At 47.5% G+C, this 24,930-nt stretch overlaps 1 protein-coding gene across 13 annotated transcripts in view; it reads right to left on the reverse strand.

The window, feature by feature from the left end:
* Positions 1-2,028: 2,028 nt before the first annotated feature.
* The window catches only part of ARHGAP6 (Rho GTPase activating protein 6), a 530,728-nt gene continuing 507,826 nt past the window's right edge, over positions 2,029-24,930 (reverse strand). For 8 of the 13 annotated variants that reach the window (XM_021080043.2, XM_085007329.1, XM_021080046.2 and 5 more), the window contains exons 10-13: positions 21,158-21,255; positions 9,512-9,780; positions 8,077-8,157; positions 2,029-4,052 (exon numbers count right to left, since the gene is read on the reverse strand). In XM_021080043.2, the coding sequence (XP_020935702.1) occupies positions 3,349-4,052; positions 8,077-8,157; positions 9,512-9,780; positions 21,158-21,255 (1,152 nt within the window). In that variant the 3' untranslated portion in view covers positions 2,029-3,348. Of the gene's footprint in view, positions 4,053-6,315; positions 6,494-7,368; positions 8,158-9,511; positions 9,781-10,580; positions 10,628-14,172; positions 14,263-21,157; positions 21,256-24,930 lie in introns of those variants that run through there. The other 5 variants (XR_014835149.1, XR_014835151.1, XR_014835152.1 and 2 more) reach the window with 3 other exon arrangements.

Genomic DNA, 24,930 nt, shown 5'->3' on the forward strand with positions numbered 1-24,930 from the left:
TTTTTTTTTTTTTTTTTTTTTTTTTTTGTCTTTTGTTGTTGTTGTTGTTGCTATTTCTTGGGCCGCTCCCGCGGCATATGGAGGTTCCCAGGCTAGGGGTTGAATCGGAGCTGCAGCCACCAGCCTACGCCAGAGCCACAGCAACAAGGGATCCGAGCCACGTCTGCAACCTACACCACAGCTCACGGCAACGCCGGATCGTTAACCCACTGAGCAAGGGCAGGGACCGAACCCGCAACCTCATGGTTCCTAGTCGGATTCGTTAACCACTGCGCCACGATGGGAACTCCTTCAACAACCTTTTCAATGGTTTTGTTCCACTTCAGAGTTTACTTTGTTCTTGTCCGCGATTGTGTCACTAACAGGGTGTGACTGAAATGACTCCAGTTTCTGCTCAGGAGTTTGGGTCTTGAGTGTGTGTTTTATTTTTCCAGGGCCGCACCCGCGGCATATGGAGGTTCCCAGGCTAGGGGTCTAATCAGAGCTACAGCCGCCAGTCTACTACACCCCAGCCACAGCCACGCCAGATCCGAGCCACGTCTGCGACCTACACCGTAGCTCACGGCAATGCCAGATCCTTAACCCGCTGAACAAGGCCAGGGATCGAACCCGCAACCTCATGGTTCCTAGTCGGATTCATTAACCACTGAGCCACGACGGGAACTCCTCGACCGTGGGTTTTAAAACAGCTTATTTTTTCTTTTTTTCATTTTCTAAAGTTTTGTCGACGTATGTGTGTTTTACATAAGACAGCTTATTTTCAATGTGATCAAGGCACCTAAGACACGAGGTTTTACTCCCTAAGCTGAAGACATGGCCAGAGAGCTTCAACCATCCAAAGAAAAAGGGAGAGTGAAGACTGTTCATTCCACACACACACATGGACCCCCGACAGGCACAGGACACATACACACAATTATTTAGGAAAATATTCTGAGCCATGGCTTCTGGACTATTCTAAGTCTAGTAATAGATGGACAAACTTTTCCATTACCTTTTGGGACACAGACATCAACTTCAGGGTCATGTGATCTGGAAGTTTTGAAAACGGAGACTGTTATGGGAGTTCCTGTTGTGGCGCAGTGGAAACGAATCCGACTAGGAACCATGAGGATGCGGGTTCGATCCCTGGCCTCACTCAGGGGATCGGGGATCTGGCGTTGCCCTGAGCGGTGGTGTGGGTCACAGACGTGGCTCGGATCCTGAGTGGCTGTGGCTGGGGTGTAGGCTGGCAGCTGAAGTTCCAACTTGACCTCTAGCCTGGGAACCTCTGTATGCTGCAGGTGTGGCCCTAAAAAAACAACAGAAAAAGACTATGAGGGCATGTGAGGGCAAGAACATGGTGGGAGGGGGCAGGCCCATGTATCAGGCAGTGGAGTCTAGAAAGGAGGATGCAAACTGGCCAGACCAGGGTCACATTCAGAGCCAAGAAAACCGAGAATCAGCAGGGGTTAGATGAAAGGAGGTGGCACGGAAAGCAACCTGCCATCCAGTCAGGCAGCGTTTGCTCTCATTTGCAGCTTTAGGCTGTGCGAGGGCAGCCAGCAAGAACCAGAGGCTGGCAGCCAAATCCTTCCCGAGTCCCCACGGTGGCAGAAGTGCAGGCTGGGCCTGATGGCAGAGCCTGAAGCTATCCCCATCATTCTCCCAATAAGAAACGTCAGATACCATTTCTAGATTCATTATTTCAGCCCTGCAGCAAAAGCAGCAGCTGAGGCCTACGGGGCGGGTGTCATTTACAAGGATTGCATCGGGCAACACCTGTCCCGCAGGTGAGACACCCGAGTTGAGTTCCCATCCTGGAACAAACCACCTCTTCCAGCCTTCACTTGCAACAAATACAAATTTTGCAATGCTTCCGTGTCACTGGGTTCTGTCCCCAAGGAACGTGCGAGTTGTCACTAGCTCTTTAGCTGTATGTGTATAGCACTGCCACTTGTTAGGACACCTGGACTTGTGGCGAGGGAAGTGTACGTCCGGAATAGGGGGTGAGTTCATTCATTCAATTGAATGCCAGGGAATGAAACCTTTGCTTAACTTTTTATTCATTACGGCACAAGTAAGAACTTTAAGAAACACCACTGAAAAGGTCATTGCCAACATGAAAGGTAAGAGTAGCATGTTTTATAAAAAAAAAAATCTTTGTCTATAATACACATTCCCTTATGAAGTGAAAAAAAAAAATCTCATAAAATACTGAAGCGAATTGCCACCTACTGGTCAAAAATTGTTTTGCAGCTGAAAAACTTCGAATGGACTACTGAAGGAGTAGGAACATTTTACACGATATGTAGAATTACCAAAGAAAACATTTCCTCAGCCTTTGGCACACTGTAAATACAGAGCTTAATTTTTTTTCCCCCAAATATGATTTACTTTACAAAGCACTGCATATAATTTGGTTAATACTGCTTTGGGGGCATAAGGACAAACCGTGTTTTGTAATTTGAATACTCTATTTTGATTTTTAAATGCTTTATAGTTGGATTCCAGTTTGTAGTTTTGAAAAATACATAAAAATCGTACATTATAAATATATATTATATATGGTCTATATAAAATTGAATTTGACCTAGAATGGGCAGGGCAACTTCTTCTTCTTTCTTTGTCAGGCACGGCCTTTCTCCGGTTTCATTAACCTGAATCCTTTCGAAACAGATTCTAAAAATATATTCCATAAGTATCAAATTTAATATTTCCTCAAAACATATTCAATATGAAAAAGCATTCTGTGACAATATATTTTGTTGTATCTCGCTACTATATAAAAATATGGCTTCTCATACTCTGTTGTATTCTGTCTTGTTAGTGTTTTTCTTAGGCATTGAAGGAAGGGCTGTCCCCAGTTAGAAAGCTATCACAAAAGCACAGAAACCCGCTTGTGCAAGTTCTAGAACATTCTATAGAATCTCCTTACTTAGAATAAGTGATTTAAAAATGTGTTCCTTCTGTCTTCTGTGAATGTAACATATACGAGTATCATACATAATCTGTTACAGAATATACAAGAGTCAAAACTGAAGACACATAAATACAATTAAGCAATACCAAAGCGAGAGTTGTATCTTATGCAGAGCCAATGTGAAGAGCTGTTAGGTTGGCTATGAGCGTCCCCGTTTGTTTTTCTTTTATCTGAATGCTGGCTATGCAATAGAATCTTATTATAAAGGGCCAGGGTACAAGTGCTCTCTATCTGTAAGTGAACCGAATTTCCGCTTGTGTTATTATTATTTTTTTTAAGGTGTAAAAGAAGAAACGTAAGTAAGTGCCCAATTGTCCAATACCCACTTTTTCCCCTGCTGAGTGGAAGAAGGCTGTTTGGGGCCGGAGGGCTCGAGCGCACGGGGCTCATACCAGCGTTTCCGGGAGGGCATCGGGGTTGTCGGCGCATAAGAGCTCCCAGATCTGCCACCGCTCCCTCTGCCAGTCGAGCCAGTTGGGTTCCCGCAGGGTCTCACTGTTCTGATCGCTGGCCGGACTGGGGTAGGCGCTGCTCACCGGCTGCTGGGCGGTCTGAGGCTCTCGATCGCCTGTTTGGCTTCCCTCTTGCGACGCTGATCCGGAGCCTTCTCCTGGCCTCTGAGGCCTCCACAGCGGTGACTCCGCGGGCTGGTGGGCCACTGCGACGGCTGGCTTTCCTGGACCAGGATAAGGAGGAGGAGGCCTCTGGTCGTGCCTGGCACCTTCTCCAGGTCTCTGGGCCGGAGGCTTGGCGCTCCGGTGCGGACAGGCCACCTCCAGCTCGCTCTCGGCGAGGTCTTCGGCGCCGCTCGGGGTCCAGAACGCCTCCGGCCGTGGCCGTGGCCGTGGCCGTGGCGCGGGCTGCTCGGCGCCCTGGACGTGGGATGAGCTGCAGACGCGGGCCACCGGCGCATGCGCCCTGCACGCCGCCGCGGCGCCGGCCGCCTGAGTCCTCCGAGCGACCTGCGCACTGCTGTCCAGTTCTGTGGGGCTGCCCTGCCACCGGGGCCAGTTTGGGGACAGGTTCCCCTGAGAGAGGGAGCATGGCCCCGGCCGGAGGGAGCTGCTTTCAAAAATGTCTCCGTAGGAACCTGGAGGCCGGAGAGAAGGACGAGAAAGGGCATGAGTTTGTGGCATCCCCGTGGGGACGTCCTTGCCGCGGGCAGCTGGGGAAATTGAAAACACACAGGACACGCTTAGCGGCTGCCGACTAACGTACAAGAAGCGCCAAGTGCTTTTTGATTTTTGGCACAGTTCCTGCAGCAGCTCCAAAGACAGATGCCTGGACCCGGACACGTTAGCGGTCAGATGGGTCGAAGGAGGCTTTGGCGCTAAGCGAGGCTTTGGGAGAGCCCTTCTCTGCGAGGTTATGGAAACTTTTCTGAACCTAGAAGGTGAAAGGAGCGTTCCCTTTCTGTTCAGTGCAACGTGCAATCCAGACGAGACACAAATGATAATGTTTTCACGGTTCTACTATGTCCATAAAAGCTGTAGGAATACATCAAATCGAAAAATGCCCCTTTTGGAACTTGCTGCAGGTGCACAACAGGATTGGTGGGTCTCTGCAGCCTTAGGGTGCAGGTTGGGTTCCTGGCCTGGCACAGTGGGTTAAGGATCCAGTGTTGCAGTGTCGGTCGCAACTGTGGTTCAGCTCTGATCCCTGACCCGGGCCCTCCATATGCCTCGGGCTGGCCAAAAAAGAAAAAAAAAAGAGAGGGAGAGAGAGAGAGAGAGCGAACACCCTGGGAGTTCCCATTGTGGCTCAGGGGGTTAAGAACCTAACTAGTCTCCGTGAGGATGCAAGTTCGACCCCTGGCCTCACTTGGTGGGTTAAGGACCTGGCGTGGCTGTGGCTGTGGCATAGGCTGGCAGCTGCAGCTCCTATTCGACCCCTGTCCCAGAAACTTCCATATGCCACAGGTGTGGCTGCTAAAAAAAAAAAAAAAAAAAAAAAAAGTGCCTATTTGGTGCCAGAGGATAATGAAGACAGCAGCCGCAATGTAGACTCCATCACTGCCACTGTGGGGGACACTGGCTCATTGTTCGCCAAATCGTCCCCTTTCCTTCCCGGGTGACATTTTTTCCCCAGCCTCCCTTGCACTTAGGAGGGCCATGTAAATGAGGTCTGGCTACCAAATGTGCAGTGATGGGATGTGAGCCATTTCTGGGCCTGTTCTAATGAAACAAACAAAACAAAACAAATGTACTTCTAGACTTCCCTGTTCGCCTCTTTGCCTCAACTTCTAGCCCAGGATGGAGAAACCATGCAAGACTCGGAGGCCACTGAGCTTAGGGGAGCCCCCAGCTAGATGGAACTTGTGCGCCTGAATGACTCTGTGCAGAGCGCTCCCACCCGCCGTCATCCTGCACAATCCACACTGGCCTGGATGGAAACGGAGAAATCAACATGGGAGAGATGAAGCCACTGACATTTCGGGGATGTGTGTTACAGCAGTTCGCCTTCGCTAAGGGATACGGCTTTCTCCAGGAAATTCAAAGCAGAGCAAAGCAGTGCATTTCACAGCTCACGGCAATGCCAGATCCTTAACCCACTGCACGAGGCCAGGGATCGAACCCACGACCTCATGGTTCCTAGTCAGATTCGTTTCTGCTGCTCCACGACGGCGGGAACGCCTCTCATTTTTTGGTAGCAGCTCCCGTATTACACTTGTTCAGCACAGTGCATCCTGAATTTAATGGCCTCTAATCCAGCTGAAGTGCTTGACTAGAGGCCACTATCTGACGACCTCTCCTGGGATCCCATGAAGTGCCTCGCTGCCCTTTCCCCCTAAGGGTCACCTCTTCCAAGATCTTCTGCTCTGTGTTCCTTCTGCTGGTTCAACTCGGACCTGGCCCTGCACAAGCACTCAGATCCCCCTCTTCCTCCGAAATAATCTTGTTCTTCCTTGCCTACTTCTTAAGAAATGACTGGATAGGGCAAATGCATAGGAAAACGACAGCCTGGGGACACAGGCGCTGTAGCTCCGATTGGACCCCTAGCCTGGGAACTTCCATGTGCCCCAAGTGCAGCCCTAAAAAGCAAAAAAAAAAAAAAAAAAAAAAAAAAGAATATATACCTATACATATATATATATATGCATATTTACAAACATATACACACCCACATATACCTGTACAGACATACACACACATTTGGGGGAACAATAAAATGATTTACACACTTCATGCCATACATTAACATATATTCTACATGGATGAAAGAATGAAGGGTTCAAATAATGAAATACCATGAAAGCAAAAAGTGTCTAGACGACTGGCTAGCCCATGCTTAGGTAAAAGTAGAGATTAATTTTGTGAAAGAAATCACAAAGAGAATGAGAGATTTCATTATGTAAAACTTTTTTTTTTTTTTTTTTTTTTTGCTTTTTAGGGCCGCACCCGAGGCACATGGAGATTCCCAGGCTCGGGGTTGAATCGGAGCTGTAGCTGCCGGCCTACACCACGGCCACAGCAATGCCAGATCCGAACCAGAGTCTGTGACCTACACTGCAGCTCACGGCAATGCCAGATCCTTAACCCACTGAGCGAGGCCAGGGATCGAACCTGTGTCCTGATGGATGTAGTCAGATTCGTTAACCGCTGAGCCACGACGGGAATGCCTGTGTAAAACATTTCCAGATATCCAAAAAGGGGGGAAATGCAAGGGATAATCATATCAGTGGCAAACAATGTGGCCAAAGGGTTAATGTCTTTATTATAAGAAGAGTTGCTGAGAAGCAATTTTAAAAACTCCAGCTTGCATAAACAGCCAACCAGAACTGATAATCAGTAGGGGAAATTCAGCTGATTAATAGAAAAATGGGAAAACACTGGCGACAGAGAAAGGCAAAGGAAAATGATAAATACCATTTTGTTTTCTCATTTGGTTTTTTTACATAAGCCGAGAGGCAAACCCAGCAATGTGCAATACCCATGAGATGAAAGGGACAGGGACAGTATAGTAAGTGGCACTGCCATCTATGGCTTGCGGAGCACAAGCAAATGCATCCTGTGTGGAATGTGAAGTGACCGTACCTCTGAATTCTTGGAAAGATTCATTATTTTTTTATGGTCCCACCCATGGCATATGGAAGCTCCCAGGCCAGGGGCTGAACTCGCACCTCTACATCGACCTGAGCTGCTGCAGTCAGATTCTTAACCCACTGAGCCATAGCGGGAACTCCAGAAAGGTTCCTAATTTTTGACCCACTCTCCTATTCTGGATTTACAACTGGCTCTCTAAAATTTTGTGCCTCTGTTAATAATGTAAAATACAAAAAGAAGAAGTTCCCGTCGTGGCTCAGCGGTCAACGAACCTGACCAGGAGGACGCAGGTTCGATCCCTGACCTCGCTCAGCGGGTTAAGGATCCGGCATTGCCATGAGCTGTGGTGTAGGTTGCAGATGCGGCTCGGATCCCGCGTGGCTGTGGCCCTGGCGTAGGCAGGCGGCTACAGCTCCGACTGGACCCTTAGCCTGGGAACCTCCATATGCCGCAGGTGCTGCCCTAACATGAGAGAAAGACAAAATAAAAAATAAAATAAAACACAAAAAGAGTACATAAAAGAGGTTCATAACTTATCATCACATAGATTAAAAACTTATCACAATGTAGATAAAAAAAGTAGAAACAACCCGGATGTCCCAATACTGGGCTGTAAACTATGAGTATGCAACTGGAATACTCCATGGCTCTACCAGTAATAACGGCAAATAACTGGAGAACGGAAGTTAAACGAATGACATGAGGGCGCATTGACAGAATGTCTGCAACCCTCTTTAAAAAGTCTTGCACTGAGGGTTTGGGAGGGAAATGCTGTAAACATTTGGTTGTGACGATTGCTGTACACCTATAAATGTAATAAAATGCATTAAGCAATTAAAAAAAACTCTTGCAAATGAAATGAAGTGAAATATATAGTCAAAGCTTGATGTACTTTGGTGGGAAGCCTAAGTACAGCCTTATCCCCCCCCGCTTTTTTTTTTCTCTTTCACCGGAATCACATTTTCCAAATACTATATGACAAGCGCGTGATATGATGAGAGGAAGGCAAAAATCAACGGACGCTGACGCTGAAAAGTACATGCCATACTGGTTTTAAAAAGGGTACTTCACCTGTCATGCCTGGGTCTTTGGATCCACTTTTTAATGTTGAGTGCCAAGTCCCCCAGATATTGAGAGCCTCCTCAGCCATATCTAGGAAAAAGTATATGAAAAGGCAGGTAACTCACAACGAAAACTGAAGAGCCAAAAAAATCAATCAACACATATTTTTTATAACGTTCGTTTGGCTCTAAGTACTATATCTGAGATTGTGATGGATACAAGACAGAATACAACGCAGGAACAACATCCGCATGGTTCCTAGTCAGATTCGTTAACCACCGAGCCACGACGGGAACTCCAGAATGGCAAACATTTTTAAAAGGGAGCCTTTTCAGAGTGGCTCTTCGGATTTAACTATAAATCCGAGATAAGATAGCAAGAATTTATACTGGGTCTTCCAGTGATTACTTAAACAGTGTTCTGCTGGGCTGCAGCGTGGGTCACAGCTGTGGCTTGGATTCCATCCCTAGCCTGGAAACTTCCATATGCCAAGGGTGCGGCCATTAAAAAAAAAAAAAAAGAAAAGAAAAAAAAGTGTCCTGATGAGTCCTGACCCTGAGGAATTACTCTGTGGAGGGAGAGAACAGAAGGAAACGTTCAGTGGTCAAAGAAATTTGGGAAAAGCAGCAAACCATAGCCTCCAATTCAAGGTACCCACCAGCACTGTGAAGATTTTGAGAACTTGTGGAGAAACTGTTGGCTTGGTTCACCCAGCATTTCCCAAATATCTGTGACCACAGGAACCTTATTTTGTCTAAAAATCATCATTTCCGGAGTTCCCACTGTGGCTCAGTGGCAACAAACCTGACTAGTGTCCATGAGGATGCAGGTTCAATCCCTGGCCTCGATTCGTGGGTTAAGGATCCGGTGTGGCCGTGAGCTGTGGTGTGGGTCGCCCGACGTGGCTTGGATCTGGCGTTGCTGTGGCTGTGGTGGAGGCCGGCAGCTGCAGCTGCGATTGGACCCCTAGCCTGGGAACCTCCATGTGCCACGGGTGCAGCCCTAAAAAAAGACAAAATAAAATAAATAAATACATAACAGTAAAATAAAACCCATCATTTCCCACAGAGACCTCTTTGGAACCTGCTGGCTCCTCGTATCGTCAGTTCAGCTTGTTCTCTATAACAGTCACAGCGTTAGTCGGGTGACATCTGACACTTAGCAAAGATGCTCCCAAATGCCCACGCCAGGACAGAGAAAGTTCTTTGGGTGCTGGAGGGGAAAAGTCAGCTGGGAAAGTGGGGCGCTCTCCGAGCGGGAGCCTGCCTCCCAGAATGCAGGGATCCGGACCCAGAGGAGCCCTTCAGCAGGCCCTCGGTCAAGGCTGCTTGAATTAGAGAAACACGAGACGACGAGGGGATGGAAAGAAGGTCCACAGCGCCCGCGCCAGACCACCTGCAATCAGAGGCACGGCTTCGGCCCACGCCGCCCGGTCTCTAGTTACCTTTCCCAAGCCTTGGTCCGGGAGAACTCTCCCTCGACTTCGAAGATGGCAAGTGGCCCACCAGCATATACTGCTCCGGCCCTTTGTAAAGCTTCTCCGAGCCCCCCGGGGCCGCGTCCTCTTGCATAGCCAGCAGGGAGCGCTCGGACAGCACTGGGGAGTTGTTGTCATAAGGGGAGAGGTCTCCGCTGGAGGCCTTGTTGGAATCTGTGGACGAATGCCTTCCTCCCACGGAAAAGGAAACTTCCGATCTCAGCATGTCAGGGCTTCTGGAACAAGGAAACAATGACCGGTGTGTGAGTGTGTTGATAACGAGGGACCAGGGTCGCGCGATCCGACGGTTGCACGCCTGACAGGAGGAGAACACCTGGACACGGGGGCTGAAACCCAAAGACCCTTCGCGGCCAGGTTTCAAGACTTCGATGTCAGTGGGTGCATTTCCACAAAATGGCCAGCAGAGGGCAGCAAACCCCAGCAAATGGGACAGGAACCAGCGGGGCGAAGCGGTGGGGACGAAACACACAGAGCCGTGTATTTTCCAAGGTGCATGGCTGAAATGCCTGTTGGATTAACCCCTGTTGCCGTTTTAAAACGAAAGCCTGATGCTAACTCTCTGCTCAGCAAGGACAAACTGCAGATAATTCTTTTACGTTTCCTCAGTATCCTGAATTAAGAACAATTCCGATGAAACTGAATGAAAGTGTACATGCAGTTCATTCCGGCTTTATGGACACCCCCCCCCCCTCCCCGCAAAGAGAATCATCTTTCCTGTAATGACGATGACGACAATGACGGTGATGTGTGGGTGGAGGATAATTGTCTCCTGTATAAAATGGTGGCTAAAAAGATAAATGCCTGACCATTAGAGTCCCTTGTTTTTAAATACACCTAAAAATATTCCAGAAGGCACTAGAGCTTTTCCAAATTGATAGCAAACATGCTCATTAGCATATCCATTAAGGTTTGCTACGTGCATGAGTTGTCACAGCAACAGAAACGACAGTGGAAATGCGAGCGGAACAGAAAAATGAAAACACCAGGACCATGAAAAGGGTGTTCAAAGTCTTACCTGGGCACATCTGTATTTTCTACCTTCCTCAAAAGTGGCCCTGACATCTTAAAGGGAAATGATCACAGGTTGATTAAAAGTTCCCTAACCTGCCTCTGTTCTCCCCCCTCCCCGCCGCCGCCCCCCACCCCTTCTCTTCTCTTTACTGCTCTCTGCTTTCCTCTGGTTTAATTTTGCAAAACAAAATCCTTTGTGACCTTAGAGAAGGTACACCCGAGCCCAGCAAGCCCTTCCTAAGCAGTGGGTTCCAGGCATGCCCCAGAGAGGAGGTTCGCTCCCAGGGGGTCCCCGGGCTGCCTCGGGGACAGGCGAAGCATGTCACAGATGCTGCGCTGCTTTCCTCTGACAGGTGAAGCAAGGAAGCAAAGAAAGGACTTATTTATTCCATATGCGTAGGACATTTTGAAACTGATGATGACTGACAACCTTATGGGAAAAAGCCAGAGGATAACCCTAAGGATGGTTTTCCAGAAACTTTAGGTCTCCAGTGAAGGAAGGGAAAGTAAAAGGCACTTCATTTTTCTGCTGGAAAGTGGGGGAAAAAATGAGTCAGTCTCCATGTCTAATGAAAAGGGGGCGACCTCTCTAATTCCGGGGGAGGGAACGCAAAACCAAACCAATGAACGCTTGTCTGTCGTCGTGGGTTCAACTCTCGTTGACACTTTATTAGGAAGATGAGAAGATAGGTGTTAAACGGGTAGGGACATGGAGCGGAGTGTCGAATCGGGGTTCTGTGTTCTGACCAGAGCGAGAAATCAAATTCCTGCACTAGGTGCAATCGTGTCCCTTGTTTAGCTGCCGTTCGTTCCATTCATTAATGCGAATGTCAACAAGAGTTAAGTCAGAACCTTGAACGGAGAATCGTGAGCACATAAAGCCTTATGGGATGTTTTAAACAGAGTTAAGTCCATAGAGAACAGTGGTTCCTGGGGGGCCGGGGCAGGGGGAGAACTGGGAGTTTGGGCTTAGCAGATGCAAACCAATATATATGGAACGGGTAAACAGCTAGAGCCTACTGTAGAGCCCAGCGAACCAGAAGTCGGTATCCTGGGATAAACCATCATGGAAAAGAATATGAGAAAAATGTACATTTAACTGAATCACTTTGCTGTACAGCAGAAATGCACACAACACTGCAAACCAACTCTATGTGAATAAAATTTTTTAAGAAAGATAAAAAAGCTACGAATAAAAATAAAACGACTCTCTGGAGAATTGCTTTAAAAAAAGAGAGGGAGAGAGTCAAGCCAATTCATTTGCCAAAACAAAATAGCTATCAGGGCCTCAAGTGCTTTTTGGCCCCCTTACAATGCGAGGAAAGTTCTGGAAAGGCCGGACTGGAGCTCCTGGAGACCACAAGAGTTCTGCCGCCTATCTTGCTCATCTGTCTTACAAAACATATAGCAGAGACCGCATTCAACAAAATATTAGAAGTTGCAGATTCAGCCAAGACTTACGCGCATAAAGATACCTTATGGGAGAAATTTTGTTTTTCTTTCTTTGGTGGCTGCCTCACGGCATATGGACCTCCCAGGCCAAGGATCAGCTCCGGAGCTGCAGTTGCGACCTATGCCACAGTGGGAACTCCAGAAATTTCTTGAACATCTCTGTCCTAAGGACGTTTGGGTTTCTCCCAAGCGAGCAAGTTATTTTCATTGGAGGTAAAAATTATGTTTCCACGTGTCATGTAATAAAGAATGCATCTCTCTTTGCAGCGAGGAACTGGAGCTCCCCTCGAGTTGGCATATTGGAGCTTGAGTGCTATCGAAGCTTGTGTGAAGCCTTTGTGTGTTTCATACCCCAGCATCATCTTATAACTCTTTCCACTGGTTTTCTTTCCCTGATCTTTCGAACTACTTACTATGATGCTGTTCCACCTGACGTGTTTTTGGCAGGCGGCTTCAATACATTGCTTTCGGGCTGCCCTACAGCCCGGGAAACCGTGCCCATGATGTTGGGGGCATTGCCAAGGCAGCATGCGTCATGAGAGTATTTAGTTTGGTCAAAACAAAACAAAGAACTATAATCGCAATAATAAAAACAATCTGCCTGCGTTTTTTCCCCTCCATTTTCACAGCTGTGATCGGACCTGACCAAGCAGAGGTGAGAGAGGAGCAGGGCCAGGCTCACTGTCCCTTTCCTCTGTTCTTCGGGCTGACTCTGCAAAACCTCACTCAGTGTGTCTGAGCCGCAGCGTTCCCATCACGAGGGAAATGCAAATTCTCACGCTCCATCCTGGACCTCCTGAAGGACTGGCTGTCCTATGTGGGAACTGGGGCAAAATGAACACCTGGGGCCCCCAATTTTTAAAATGATGAGCATTTCACGATGGTGAAAGCAGATCCTTAAGCCAAATGTGCGCTACTGCTGCTGCTGCTTTTTTGGGGAGGCGGGGTGTGCACCCACAGTGGGTGGAAGTTCCCGGGCCAGGGATCGAACCTGCGCCATAGCAGCGACCTGAGTCACTGCAGCAACGACCTCAGATCCTTAACCTGCCGCCCCCTGAGAGAACTCTGTGTGCTTCTTCTGAGTAGGAGGTTCAGCCCATGAAGCTGCCTTGGCTTACTGAAGGGGAAGCTCCGGGGGCAGGGCTTTAAAAGCCGTCCAGGAAATTTTGATACTTGCAGAAGATTGATAACCTCAGATATCAAACCAGCCTCCCTCAACCCATGGCTGTGACAACGGACTAAGGGTCTACTGAGAGTCAAGTTAGGAGGGAGACTACAAGAGTGGCCAGAACTCTCACTATAATATTGGAAGTTCGGGTTTTTAAAAATTTTAGGGTCATTCCATTGCTTTATCATTAAATTAACTGGAAACAAATCTAGGAAGGACTCTCCCTCTGGGTACCACTGAGCAATGACACAAGCAGCCACCCATGGCTTCTCTAAGGCTTGCTTCTAAGACGATTCAACTCTAAGAAGATAATTTTTTTGGAATTTCCAGAGGTTCTGGGGCCAGGGATCAAACCCACACCACAGCAACAACCCAAGCCACAGCAGTGACACCACCAGATCCTTAACCCACGGAGCCACCAGGGAACTCCCTCGGAACACAATTTTAAGTTCAGCACTCCAAGGAAAGGCAATAAAATCTTCATTAGAGTTCCCATTGTGGCTCAGCAGTAATGAACCCGACTACTATCCATGAAGATGTGGGCTTGATCCCTGGCCTTGCTCAGTGGGTTAAGGGTCTGGTGTTGCTGTGGCTGTGGTGTAGGCTGGCAGCTACAGCTATGATTCGACCCTAGCCAGGGAACTTCCATATGCCACAGGTGGGGCCCTAAAAAAAAAAAAAAGCAAAAAAAAAAAAAAGGTCATGTATTTTGTTATATAAAATATTTACTCTCCCAGTGATTCACCAGATGAGAAATGATTTAGAGGCACAGAATGGCCTCTCCATGTCTTGGAATTTCATGGATGAGCTTGGGAATGCTGAGAGGCTACACTGCCAGTTGACATGGGTTTGCCTCCATGAACGGAGAACTTTCCCAGGAGACCTGGCAGCCCCAGGAACATCCACAGCATGCATGGCCAGCCTCCACTAACCAAATAAGCATGAGATGGACACAGAGAGCGAATGGCTTTCTCACCCTTAGCTGGTCCCTCCAGGTCAGGGTGTAAACACGCTGGCAGGGTACTGTGGGCAGGCCTGCCCTGCGGCCGGGAGCACAGAACTTGCTCTGTGGATAAACGGAAAACTCCGGTTCAATCACCGGATGTGGCCAGCCCAGCCCCTCACTGAGCTACCCCAGCGAGAAACATCCTTGGAGATTTCAAACTCGCCTCGGCGTCAGGCTTGGCTCAGCCATTCACTGACAAACCTCACTCTGCTGGAACTCGAAGCACAGAAGCATCTCGAATGCTATTCATTGTACCAGGAGAGGAATCCACTGTCACAGCGGCTCGGTTCTGCCAAGCTCCCCTTATGCAGAATCCTAAGGACAAAAGCACCTGACACCAAAGGGAAGCTGACGCGGATCCAAACTCCCACCGGAACCTGCCCGGGGCTTTGGGGAAACGTCTCCCCTCACTTTGCAGCTCTTATTAATTCCCCCTGAATCGCCCTGGCATAGAGACGCATTCATGACAGGTGACGAGAAAACAGTGATGATTTTCTTAATTTTGTTTACGGTACACCCGCTAAAACACCTCCAAATGAATCCCTTGCAAGTTTATAAAGAAGTTGTGAGTCACGGTCAAAGGTGTTCGAACAAAGAGGGGGACGTGATCAATTCTCCTTCCATCTTGAATTGTCCTTCCATAAAAGGCACGATTTTTTTTTTTTTTTAAAAAAGGCACGTTTTTGTAACTTCTCTCATCTTTCACTAAAGGAATTCTCTAGTCCATATAACGTTTTCCTAAAATTGTCTGGCTGAAAAGGCTTTCTTCAGGGGACTGAGTGTGTGCGTGTGTGCGTGTGTGTGTGTGTGTGTGTGTGTGTGTGTGTGTGTGTTTAATGCTCCCTCATTTCCAAGGACCTGGAACAGAAGGACAGATGAAGCCTCCAGCTACTGTCGGTCAGAAGGATTCATGGCTATTATACCATATGGGTCAAGCCTAATTTCTTGCCTTCGAAAATGTCCTGAAAACGTTTCTGATTTTATAAAGGCTGCGAAGGGCAGCACCGAAATCACAGTCCATCTCGTGACACACTCCGTGGCTGTGTAGAAGCCTTTTTAATGACAATCTTTGAAAGATTAAAATAAATTAGCGACGTAATATCTGCTGATGTTTTTATGGCTGAGCTCGTGGCACGCCAAGGTTCCCAGGCCAGGGGCTGAACCTAACGCCACAGCCGTGATCAGAGCCACAGCAGTGACAATGCTGAATCCTTAAGTCACTAGACCACCAGGGAACTCCGATATTTGCTCATTTAAATATGCGGCCTTTAAATTTTGAGGCTGAATGCTCCTCTGTGATAAAGAAGGAAGCTTATTCAATGGGAGCAACTACTAGTTCAGCAAAACAACGACTTTCTGAAGGCCAAGGACAGAATTAAATCCAATGAAATTAAAAGACATCTACCTATGGGTTTAATTTATCCATACCAGCCTTCTCTTGAAATGCAGTTAAACTTTGTTTGACTTTTTTTTTTTTGGCCACGCCCACGGCATGTGGATGTTTCCCGGGCCAGGGATCGAACGCACACCACAGCAGTGACAATGCTGGATCCTTAACCTGCTGTGAGCAAGGCCAGGGATCGAACCCGCATCCTCGTGGTTCCTAGTCGGATTCGTTTCTGCTGTGCCACGATGGGACCTCCCCAATACAGAATTTTATTATTATTTTAGTTCGGGTTAACTTAATTAAACATTATTTACGATCGTTACTTGGTCCAGAGAAACTGTCAGACATAGCCATTCTCTCGGTTGAAAATGAGATAAGCAAAGAAATATATTTCCAAAATATGATTGATGCGTTGATTTCCATTTAGGCTGGAGACACCTATTTTGCCTCTTGCTTCAGGCTCAGTGTGGCTTGGCATAAGCCAAAATCTTTTCACGGTTTTTGATATTTTGTTCATCATAGATTTTGGGGGGTTTTGTTTGTTTTCTAACTCAATGAATTTTATTATATGTATAGTTGTACAACTATCATCACAACTCAATTTTACAATATTTCCATTCATCATAGATTTTGGGCATCGACTTTGATTTTTTTAAAATACTACATTTCGGAGTTCCCCTCGTGGCTCAGGGGAAACAAATCTGATTAGCGTCCATGAGGACACAGGTTCGATCCCCGGCCTCACTCAGTGGGTTAGCGAGGCCAGGAATCGAACCAACATCCTCCCGGACACTAAGTCCATTTCTTAACCCCCTGAGCCATAAATGGAACTCCCAGTATTGTTCATTTTGATGACCATTTTAGGACGGTCTTAAAATTTACACTTCACTCCTCATTCTATTCCCGGCTCTGCTAGGATGCTTCTGTTCTGTTGCAAATGCCTGCCTTTAACATACCTTGTCCTCTTTGATTTGCCTTCTGTTCTCATCCCCTCTTGCCTTCCGTCTCTAAATCAAGGGGGGTGGATCTATTTTAGGTATCTTTGAAGAAAAGAGCACAGCATGCTAATACACAGACCAGACAAGCCATTAAAAACCTGGAAGTCTTGCATCGTTCGCAACATCAATCTCTTCTAAGCTCCTGTTGGTGCCCCATGTTGGCTGAAGCCAAAAAAGTAAGCAGACAAGCACCAGAACAAATAACGCCCCCTCCTTCCACTCCCCTGATCCTGCTGGTGCCTAAAGAAGGGAAGCAAACTCCAAACACTCCATCCCCCAATATCACTAAAAGTTTGCTCTTTCCAAACAGATATTGCGATAAACCCGTTCTTGTTCTTAGTTTTACACTCTTGTGAAAACTCCAAATAACACCTGGGGCAGTTTCCATGTGGGGCACAGGGATGGAGAGCCTCATGCAGGGATGTCAACTGTTGGCAAAGAACAGAAGCTTCAGGAGATAAATCCAGGGGTCGGAAGAGAATAATGAGCGATACGGTGCATATCACTGCACCTACGGTATTCATTGCAGAAGCTACTCTTGCCTCCCACTCTGTGGTCTTCCTACAAATCCTTTCAGGTCTTACCTTTTATAGCCCTTGCAGCCGAGTTTTCACTAAATAAAGTCTTCAGAACAAGAATTCTGTCCGGTTCCATCGCGCCACAGCTGGGCTAAGGTCTTGATCTCATGACCTGCAAATGTACTCGCTTCCAGGCCCTTCTGAAATCTACCTGGCCCGGGGCGAGCAGGTCGTGTTCCCAGGTTCAGTGCCTTTTACCCTCGCCCCTCATCTGGTCCAGAATCTTGCCTTCATCCTGGGGCTGATGGCATCCTGCGAGCTTTGCCTTTCGACACAACTCAACGCGGATGGGTTCGCTCACGTCAGATTGCCTCTATGGGCTGCTATCTCGGGGACAACAGAGTAGGATCTGGTGACATCCAAGCCTTTGGTAAGTAGTTGTACGTGACCAGGATGGTGAAATTCAAGTAATATGATAATAATCCTTAACATGGACGAAGCATCTGTTTAAACGCCAGCTACTATTCTAATAGCAAAAGGACTGTATGAAGTGAGGTCTATTTTTATCTCTAGTTTACAGATGAGGAAACTGAGACAGAGCCAGATGAATTGATTTACCCGACACTGCACAGCTAACAGCAGTGGAAATGGAAGTTGGACTCAGGCAATCTGGCGTTGGATCCAAAGCTCATAACCAGCGTGTTATACCACACAAGTGTGTGCTATTGATGGATAATTGACCTGCCAGTGTGGCCAGCACCATCTGGCATTTGGGGTACTGTAATTTGTCACCCCTGTAATCTATCATTAGCATAATCTATCATCACCGTAATTCTTTGCCGCCACTTCTTGATTTAAGAAGCACCGCTAAGCCTGCCATTTAAGGACTTCTTGCCCTCTGTGCTAGCCAGCCTCTTTCTCGTGTTCCCAGCCAGCTGACACATTTATTTTTATGACCTGGTTCAAGCTCCCCAAACATCCACGCCTATTGACAACCTCTCCAGCCTACAAAATTTGTTGCAAATCCTTGCTCATCCCAGAGGCTCTCCCTAAGACTGCAGGGACCATGCCTTTGTCTTCTTCAAATGCCACATGGATTTACAGTCTGGGCACTGGTTCCCTCTTTTGTCAACACAAAAACCTCTTCGCAATGTAAAAAAATCACCCACCTGGAGCCCCCATATGACGGTTCTTAGCCCGGCTGGCTGCTCCTGAGAATCACATGGGAGTTTTCAAAAACCCCAAGGTCCAGACCATACCCCAGAATGAATGAGTCCAAGTCTCTAGAGGTGGGACCCAGGCGGTGTGGCTCTTCGAGCTCCCCAGGTGATTCAAATGGGCAGGCAAGGCTGAGAACCAGTGGCTCAGCATGTACTTTGCACTCTGCGACACACATAACAACATGCCTCCTGCTGTTTTCACCCTTGCAGGCCGCCTTCAACAAGTCTGCAAGCTCTTACGGTCGAAACAGGCCTTGAGGTCTGAAGCTTTTGCTACTCTAATTGTGGCTTATGGACCAGCAGTATCACAGCATCGTCTGGGGGCTTGTTAGAAATGCAGTTTCTGAGACTCCCTCCCTGCACCTATGGATTCAGAAAGAGCCTTTTAGTGAGATTTCCTGGTGACCATATGCGTGGGAAAGTTTGAGAAGCACGCCTTTATTTCGTATTTTATTAGGCATGCCCACCGCATGCAGACGTTCCCGGGCTAGGGATTGAACCCATGCCCCAGCCACAGCAGTGACAACGCCAGATCCTTAACCACTAGGCCACCAGGGAACTCGGAGGAGCATGCTTGTAAAGCACAAAAAGACCGCCTACAGCTAGAGGGTTAAGACTTGCGAGCCATTACAAATAAATGTTTATTTATTAACGGATGTATTTCTACTTCATGATAGCATTATCAAACCTCTGGGCTTGCCCTGACCTGGAGGGAAACAAAATAACTCTTCCTTCTCCCTCTTCCTAAGCCAGTCTTCTCCACGTGTTTTCTGTTAGGGCACACAGGTCCCTGCCATCTTCAGAGCTCCTGCGACCTCGCCTCCCTTTCCTTGAAGCCCTAACATCGTGGTGTAGGGTCAGCTTGCCTAGACCTTACAATTCTTATTTCTATAGGCGTGGGGAACAGAAGAGGCTGCACAACTGTACGTTTGGGACGGGCTTAATATGTAGGCTTCCTCCTTTTCCTAAGAGGAGAGAAAGAAAGGCTCACGTCTTGGCATTAATATGCCAAGAGTGTACTTGAAAACCACATAAAAATGCCTTTGAGCACCTATTCTTCAAAGTATTAATATTTACATATTTTAAAAGGCCACATAAAAGCAGAAATCCGGCAAGTCAAAAACCAGTGGGTTGTTTTTCTTTTTTCTTAGGTGTGTGTTTTCTAGCCTTCCCTGAAGAGAAGGATTGTAAATGCAGCTTAATGTGGATTCACAAATAGAAGGGCCAGCATGTCTGTTTTCTTGCAAAGGGGAGGAAAAAAGAGTTCCTTTAGATTCTGGTGACACAAGATCTACTGTGAAGAAAGGCCATTTGTTAGTTTGAATTAGAACCCACGCGTTGATGACAGTTAGAAATCTTGGAAAAATGTAAGTGAGCTCAATTCTCTGACATGAAAAGAAAGCCCATGAAATGCCAAGCCACTTATATCAATTTGAATACATTTTTATCCCCCCCGCCCCCCGGTGGCTCTTGGGGCTTGAACCCAGGCGGAATGTCTTACTTGCACCAGAATTGATCTTGCTCATGATTGGCACCGAAATGGATTTTACAAAGCACTCTCGCAAGGATGATCCACTTAAAAATTCTTCCCTGCTCTTGAGGACAGGGCGTGCAGCTGAACTTTGCAGGGCTATTAATGTAATGACCCAGGAAAGAAGGAGTTCTGGACCATGTGCAATTTCTTTTTGTCACATTTCTCTAAAGGATATAATTTTTTAAATGTCTGAAATCGTTTTCAAAGAAAATGAGTCCATCAAATTAGACCTCAATAGAAAAGAACAATTTAATGGGTGTCCGCGTTTCTGAGACACCATTGACTAACTCATACCGTTGGAGTATTTTATATATGACTAAGAGAGAAAAACATGCTATGAATTGATGGAAGACACGTCAACCGATGATAGGATTAATCTCAATTTCAGAGAAGATAAAACCTGGGGGGAAGCGTGTCTTAGAATTGTTGAAATTCTGGGAGAGAGCAAGCACGGCATAAACGACACTTTTACGGAGGGAGACTTTTCCTGTGGCAAATTTAAGGTTGAGGGTCACGGTGGCAACATCGCTCCTGGTTAATGATGCAAATTAATGATCCCTTAACTGGCTTGGTTAAATCGTTCAGCACCCCCACACACTGTGTCTCTATGGCAAATGGTTGAGAGAAATCATGCAATCGGATGAATGAAAAAATTCAGTGCTTCTCCTTGAGAGGACAACCACAGCATTCAGCAAGGCTTGTATTCTCCTCATTGTAAACATGGGTCCATGTGGAGGGCAGAGTGCATTTTTATCAAAAGGACGCTAGCTATAAAGAGCAAAAAAAGTGTCAAGAGGGTGAACACCTCAAATTTCAAGTGGGTCCCTAAGCCTTGGCTGAGGTCTGTGTCATGGTTTGGTAAGGCACCTGTCCCGCTGGTAAACTGCACGGGGCATAAGATGCATCTAGCTGCAGCCTTGGGGGCCCCTAAACACAGGTTTTCAGATTCCAGAAGTGAAATCACAGATACACATCACAGCCACTACCTGAGCTTCCTGCCAGTGACTTAGTGGGGCTTTTTCCCCCTCCCAGTAAACACCGTCCAAAGGATCTCAAGGGGCTAAAAAAAGACAAAAATGAACCAGAAAAATCCCATCAAGCCATGTCTAATGTGCTAAGTGCATGGCTAAGGCTGAAGCACTTCCTGTTGAGGTGGATGGGTCAGATTCGCCAGAAGGTTGCCAAAATTCCACTTCGAGTCACTCTGCATGGAGTTATGTCAACTTTTCTAATTCCTTGGAAATGAAAATAGAAATCCCCCAGGCAGCTTTAGAAGATCAAAAAGCTGGTCTACTCACGAAGATTGGGAAGCCTTCCTTCTGAGTAAATAGTCAACCACGTCCGGGTCGGTCTCCAACAGGCTGATCAGCACTTCGTTCTGGAGATCCGGGGGAACCTGCAGGGGTCAAAGGGTGAGGCATAAATAAAACCACTCCAGAAAGAGGTGAACTCTGGGCAGTGGCACCTTGACAAGAGCATCAAAGGGGGGCTTACAAGTTGTTAAGAGAACAGCATCAGACAATCCGTTGACTTCTTAGCACAAGCTGGATGATGACCGAAGAATTGTCATCCCACTTGTGACTGGAGGTCCCCTACCCATGTGGGGACCTCTGTTGCCCTGACTTGACTGTCTTGGCTTTGAATAAGCAAAATCGCGTGGTTAAGAGGAATGGCCTTTGTAATTTAGCGTTCACATGGGGACACTTTCTGGAGTTCAGATTTATAACTCTGCCAAGACAACAGGCATATTTGAGTGCCAGTTCCATTCACTGGCTGTGGGACTTCTGGCAAGGTGGATAACTTTTCTAGGTCTCAGTGCCCTCATCTGTAAACTGGAAATAATAAGAGTACCCACCACAGCTTGGGCTGTGGGATGGAAATCCTGTGACATTGCATTGTGATGATCATTATACAACTACAGATGGGATAAATGCATTTGAGTAATAGAGAAAAAAAAAGAGTACTCAGCACAAATGGCGAATGATGTGACTAACGGACTTCTTACATGTTGAGAATTGAGAACCGCACCTGGCAGAGAGTAAACACCTGAAAAAAATGCTGACTACTGCATTTGCACATGTCACTTTGTCCTTCGATGCCTGCCTTCACTACTTCCTTGCATCCTGCACCATCCACAGCGAGAAGTTTCTCCCTTCACCGCGTGATGAGGCATGCCCTAGATGGCCTTCCAGCCCTAAATCCCTCATCTGGGACTTTCCTAGGAGAAGAGATTGAACTTGGCTCCAGTGATTTTCTCTTCTGTAGATGCGGCTAGCTCAACCCAAGGCAATTCTAGAGAGGGGAACATGCATTTTCAGTCTGATTCTCTCACACCTGGGCTTGGAGACAAGAATCTTAAAAAGTGTGGGGCCAAGTCTTCAGAGAATGAGTCGTTGGTGGAAGAACTGGCCTGCTGTCTCTTGCAGAGCTCAATTCTTCTTGAGCTCTCAGAGGCTGGAAACAATTTTATTAATAAAAACAGGGATGAGACAGCAACAAGATGCTTTCCTGCTCTCATAAATCTGCTCTTCCTACTTCATTCTGAATCTTCATCAATGCCATGGCCAGACCCTAGTCGCACAAGCCCCAAACCTGGCTTGGATTCAAACTTCTCTGGGTCCTTTCCCTCCATGTTCAGAGCCAGGAGACCCCGTTTGACTTCAGCTCGGTGATGCCTGTTACCGCCTTCCTCTCTGTTCCATTCCGACTGCACTGGTCCACGTCTGAGCCCTCATCACCCCTTTGTAGTCAGTCATCTGTCGGTCACTCCCAGACTCCAGTTCCCTTTTCTTATAACAGTCACACCCCACGTTCCCCCTGCAGAACTACCCGCTCCCCAATCTCTAGCTTGAGGGGGACCCTAGCCGAAGTCAGGGATCATTCCCTTCCCAGACGACCGGGCTTGCTTGCGCCATGAGCATGTGACTTCCTTAGAAGCAGTGAAAAGCTGCGAGAATTTCCCAGACACCTCGAAGAGACAGGACACAGGGGCCGAGGACGGTGCTGACAATGGAAGAAACAACTCCGAGAACCGGAGAGGAAGGTAAGGACAGCATTCGAATCCTAGGTAAAGCAATGCCTGAAGCCATACCTGCCCTTGGATTGTTTAGCTAAGTGAGCCCCTCCCCCAGCACCCCGTGTAGTTTGAGCTTTTAGTTGAAAGATGCCTCCTGGATGGGCCTTTGCTACAACAGCTCTCAAACCTGCGTGCTGTTGCCTACAATAGAAGCATCAAATTTCTTCTCTGCATGGTTGGCAGAAGGCTCTGATCAAGACGCTTGCCGGCTCAAAACCCTTTTTAGCCCCATAGCTGAAGTCCTTCACTTGCTGCCTTGCTTCAATCTGTACTTCCCACCTTCTCCCCTGGCAGTCATCCCCACACACTTTGGTACCACTGTGCTTCCCACTCTGGCCATTTCCCACCTCATTCCTTTAATTCATGACATAAATATGCGGTGAATGCCTCCTGAGTGCCAGGCACTGGATGCTAGGATTCAGCTGCAAACCAAACAGACGAGAATGCATGTCTCCTTGAAGCTGACAGTGAATAGGAGAAGACTGGCAGTAAAGAAAGGAACAGAAAGAATACCATGGATGGCATGGGGCAAAATGAAGTGACGAAGGGCACTGAGGAATCCTGGGGTGTGGCTGGGGTGCAATGTAAACACGACTGTCAGAGAAACGGACGCGGGAGCCGCGAACTGCGGTGGATGAAGGAGTTGGAAAAAAATCGTTCCAAGCAGAAGGAAGAAAGAATTAGCGAGGTCTCGAGTCAGCAGCAGGGAGGAGGCGGGTGAGTCTGGAAGAGAAGCGAGAGGAAGCAGGCAAACGGCAGGAAGGAGGCCAGGTAACCAAGACCAGATGTGGGGGAGTCTCAGGGGTCACGGCGAGGCCTTCTGCTCTCCCTCTCAGTGGGCAGCGAGCCACTGCAAGTTCTGAGCAGAGGATGCGATGACTGGTCCTCACCCTGGCTGGCGGATTGCTAAGAGACTGCAGGGAAGCAGGGGGTAAAACCAGGGGTGCACACAGACATCCACAAGTGCTGGCGAGGCATCCACAAGAGACATGCTCTAGGGGTCAGCGTGGCGTTTGGATCCTGGAGACGGCCAAGGTAGAGACGACAGCCTTAGCAAACGGCTTGGCTGGAGCGAGAGATGCAGCGGGAGAGGGAGCTGGAGAGGAAGAAGAGGCAAGGACTTTGGCCTTGGAGGCCTAAGCGCCAGGAAGGATGGGGTTGCTGCTCACTGGGGTAGAGGAGCTGCAGGAGGAGGAGGAGCCCGGGGGTCAAGGTGAGGAGCGTGGCTTTGGTATCGCCAAGGCCGTGAGACAACCAAACGAAGGCAAGAGCGCGGAGGTGATCAGGAAAAGGATCTGGGGTTCAGGGGGGGTCCCGGGCTGAACAGAGACATTTGGGAGACCCGTGGGGATGCTATTGAAAGCTCTCTGATCCGATGCAGTGGCCTGGGAGTGAGAAGGGAAGGAGAAGAGAAAGGGCGGGGCTTTAAGGTCAAGGCTGAGAGAGTCTGTTCTCTTTACGGGATACATTCAATCCATTTAACAACAACTGATACTTTGTATAAACAACGTGATCCAACAGATGCGCATGATTCCATGGCTTTTTCAGAAATTAATATTCAAAGGTGAAAACGAGATGACAGAGAACTCATTTTAAAAAAAAATGAACAGCAGAGCAAAAAATACTATAGGCCAAATATGTATATACTGTTTGTTTATTTTTTTAGAAGGAACCTCCCATGAGCAAATTAGGAAAACACATGTATTTTTGTCCAGTTAGTTTCACTGAAAATTTTCTAAGCTGAGACATGTAATAAAAATTTTTGCTCCAAGCCCCAATCCATTCCTACTAAGAAGAAACAATTGGAGCGCATGGCCTTCGGACGGGTGCATACGTGACAGTATTAGTTCTCTGAGTCTATGGTGTGTCTAATGATAAATTATCACTTTGGATATATTGTTAGAATAGGTTATAGGAAGTATCATTTAAAAATAACTTTCCATACATTAAAAAAAAAAAACAAAACTGTTCTGGGGAGTCCCTGGTGGCCTAGCG

This window comes from Sus scrofa, chromosome X, assembly GCF_054392235.1.
Source record: "Sus scrofa isolate SSC_HxYL_T2T_F1_AM1 chromosome X, Sscrofa_HxYL_maternal_Yorkshire_Landrace_v2.0, whole genome shotgun sequence".
In the NCBI taxonomy this organism is placed as follows: Eukaryota; Metazoa; Chordata; class Mammalia; order Artiodactyla; family Suidae; genus Sus; species Sus scrofa.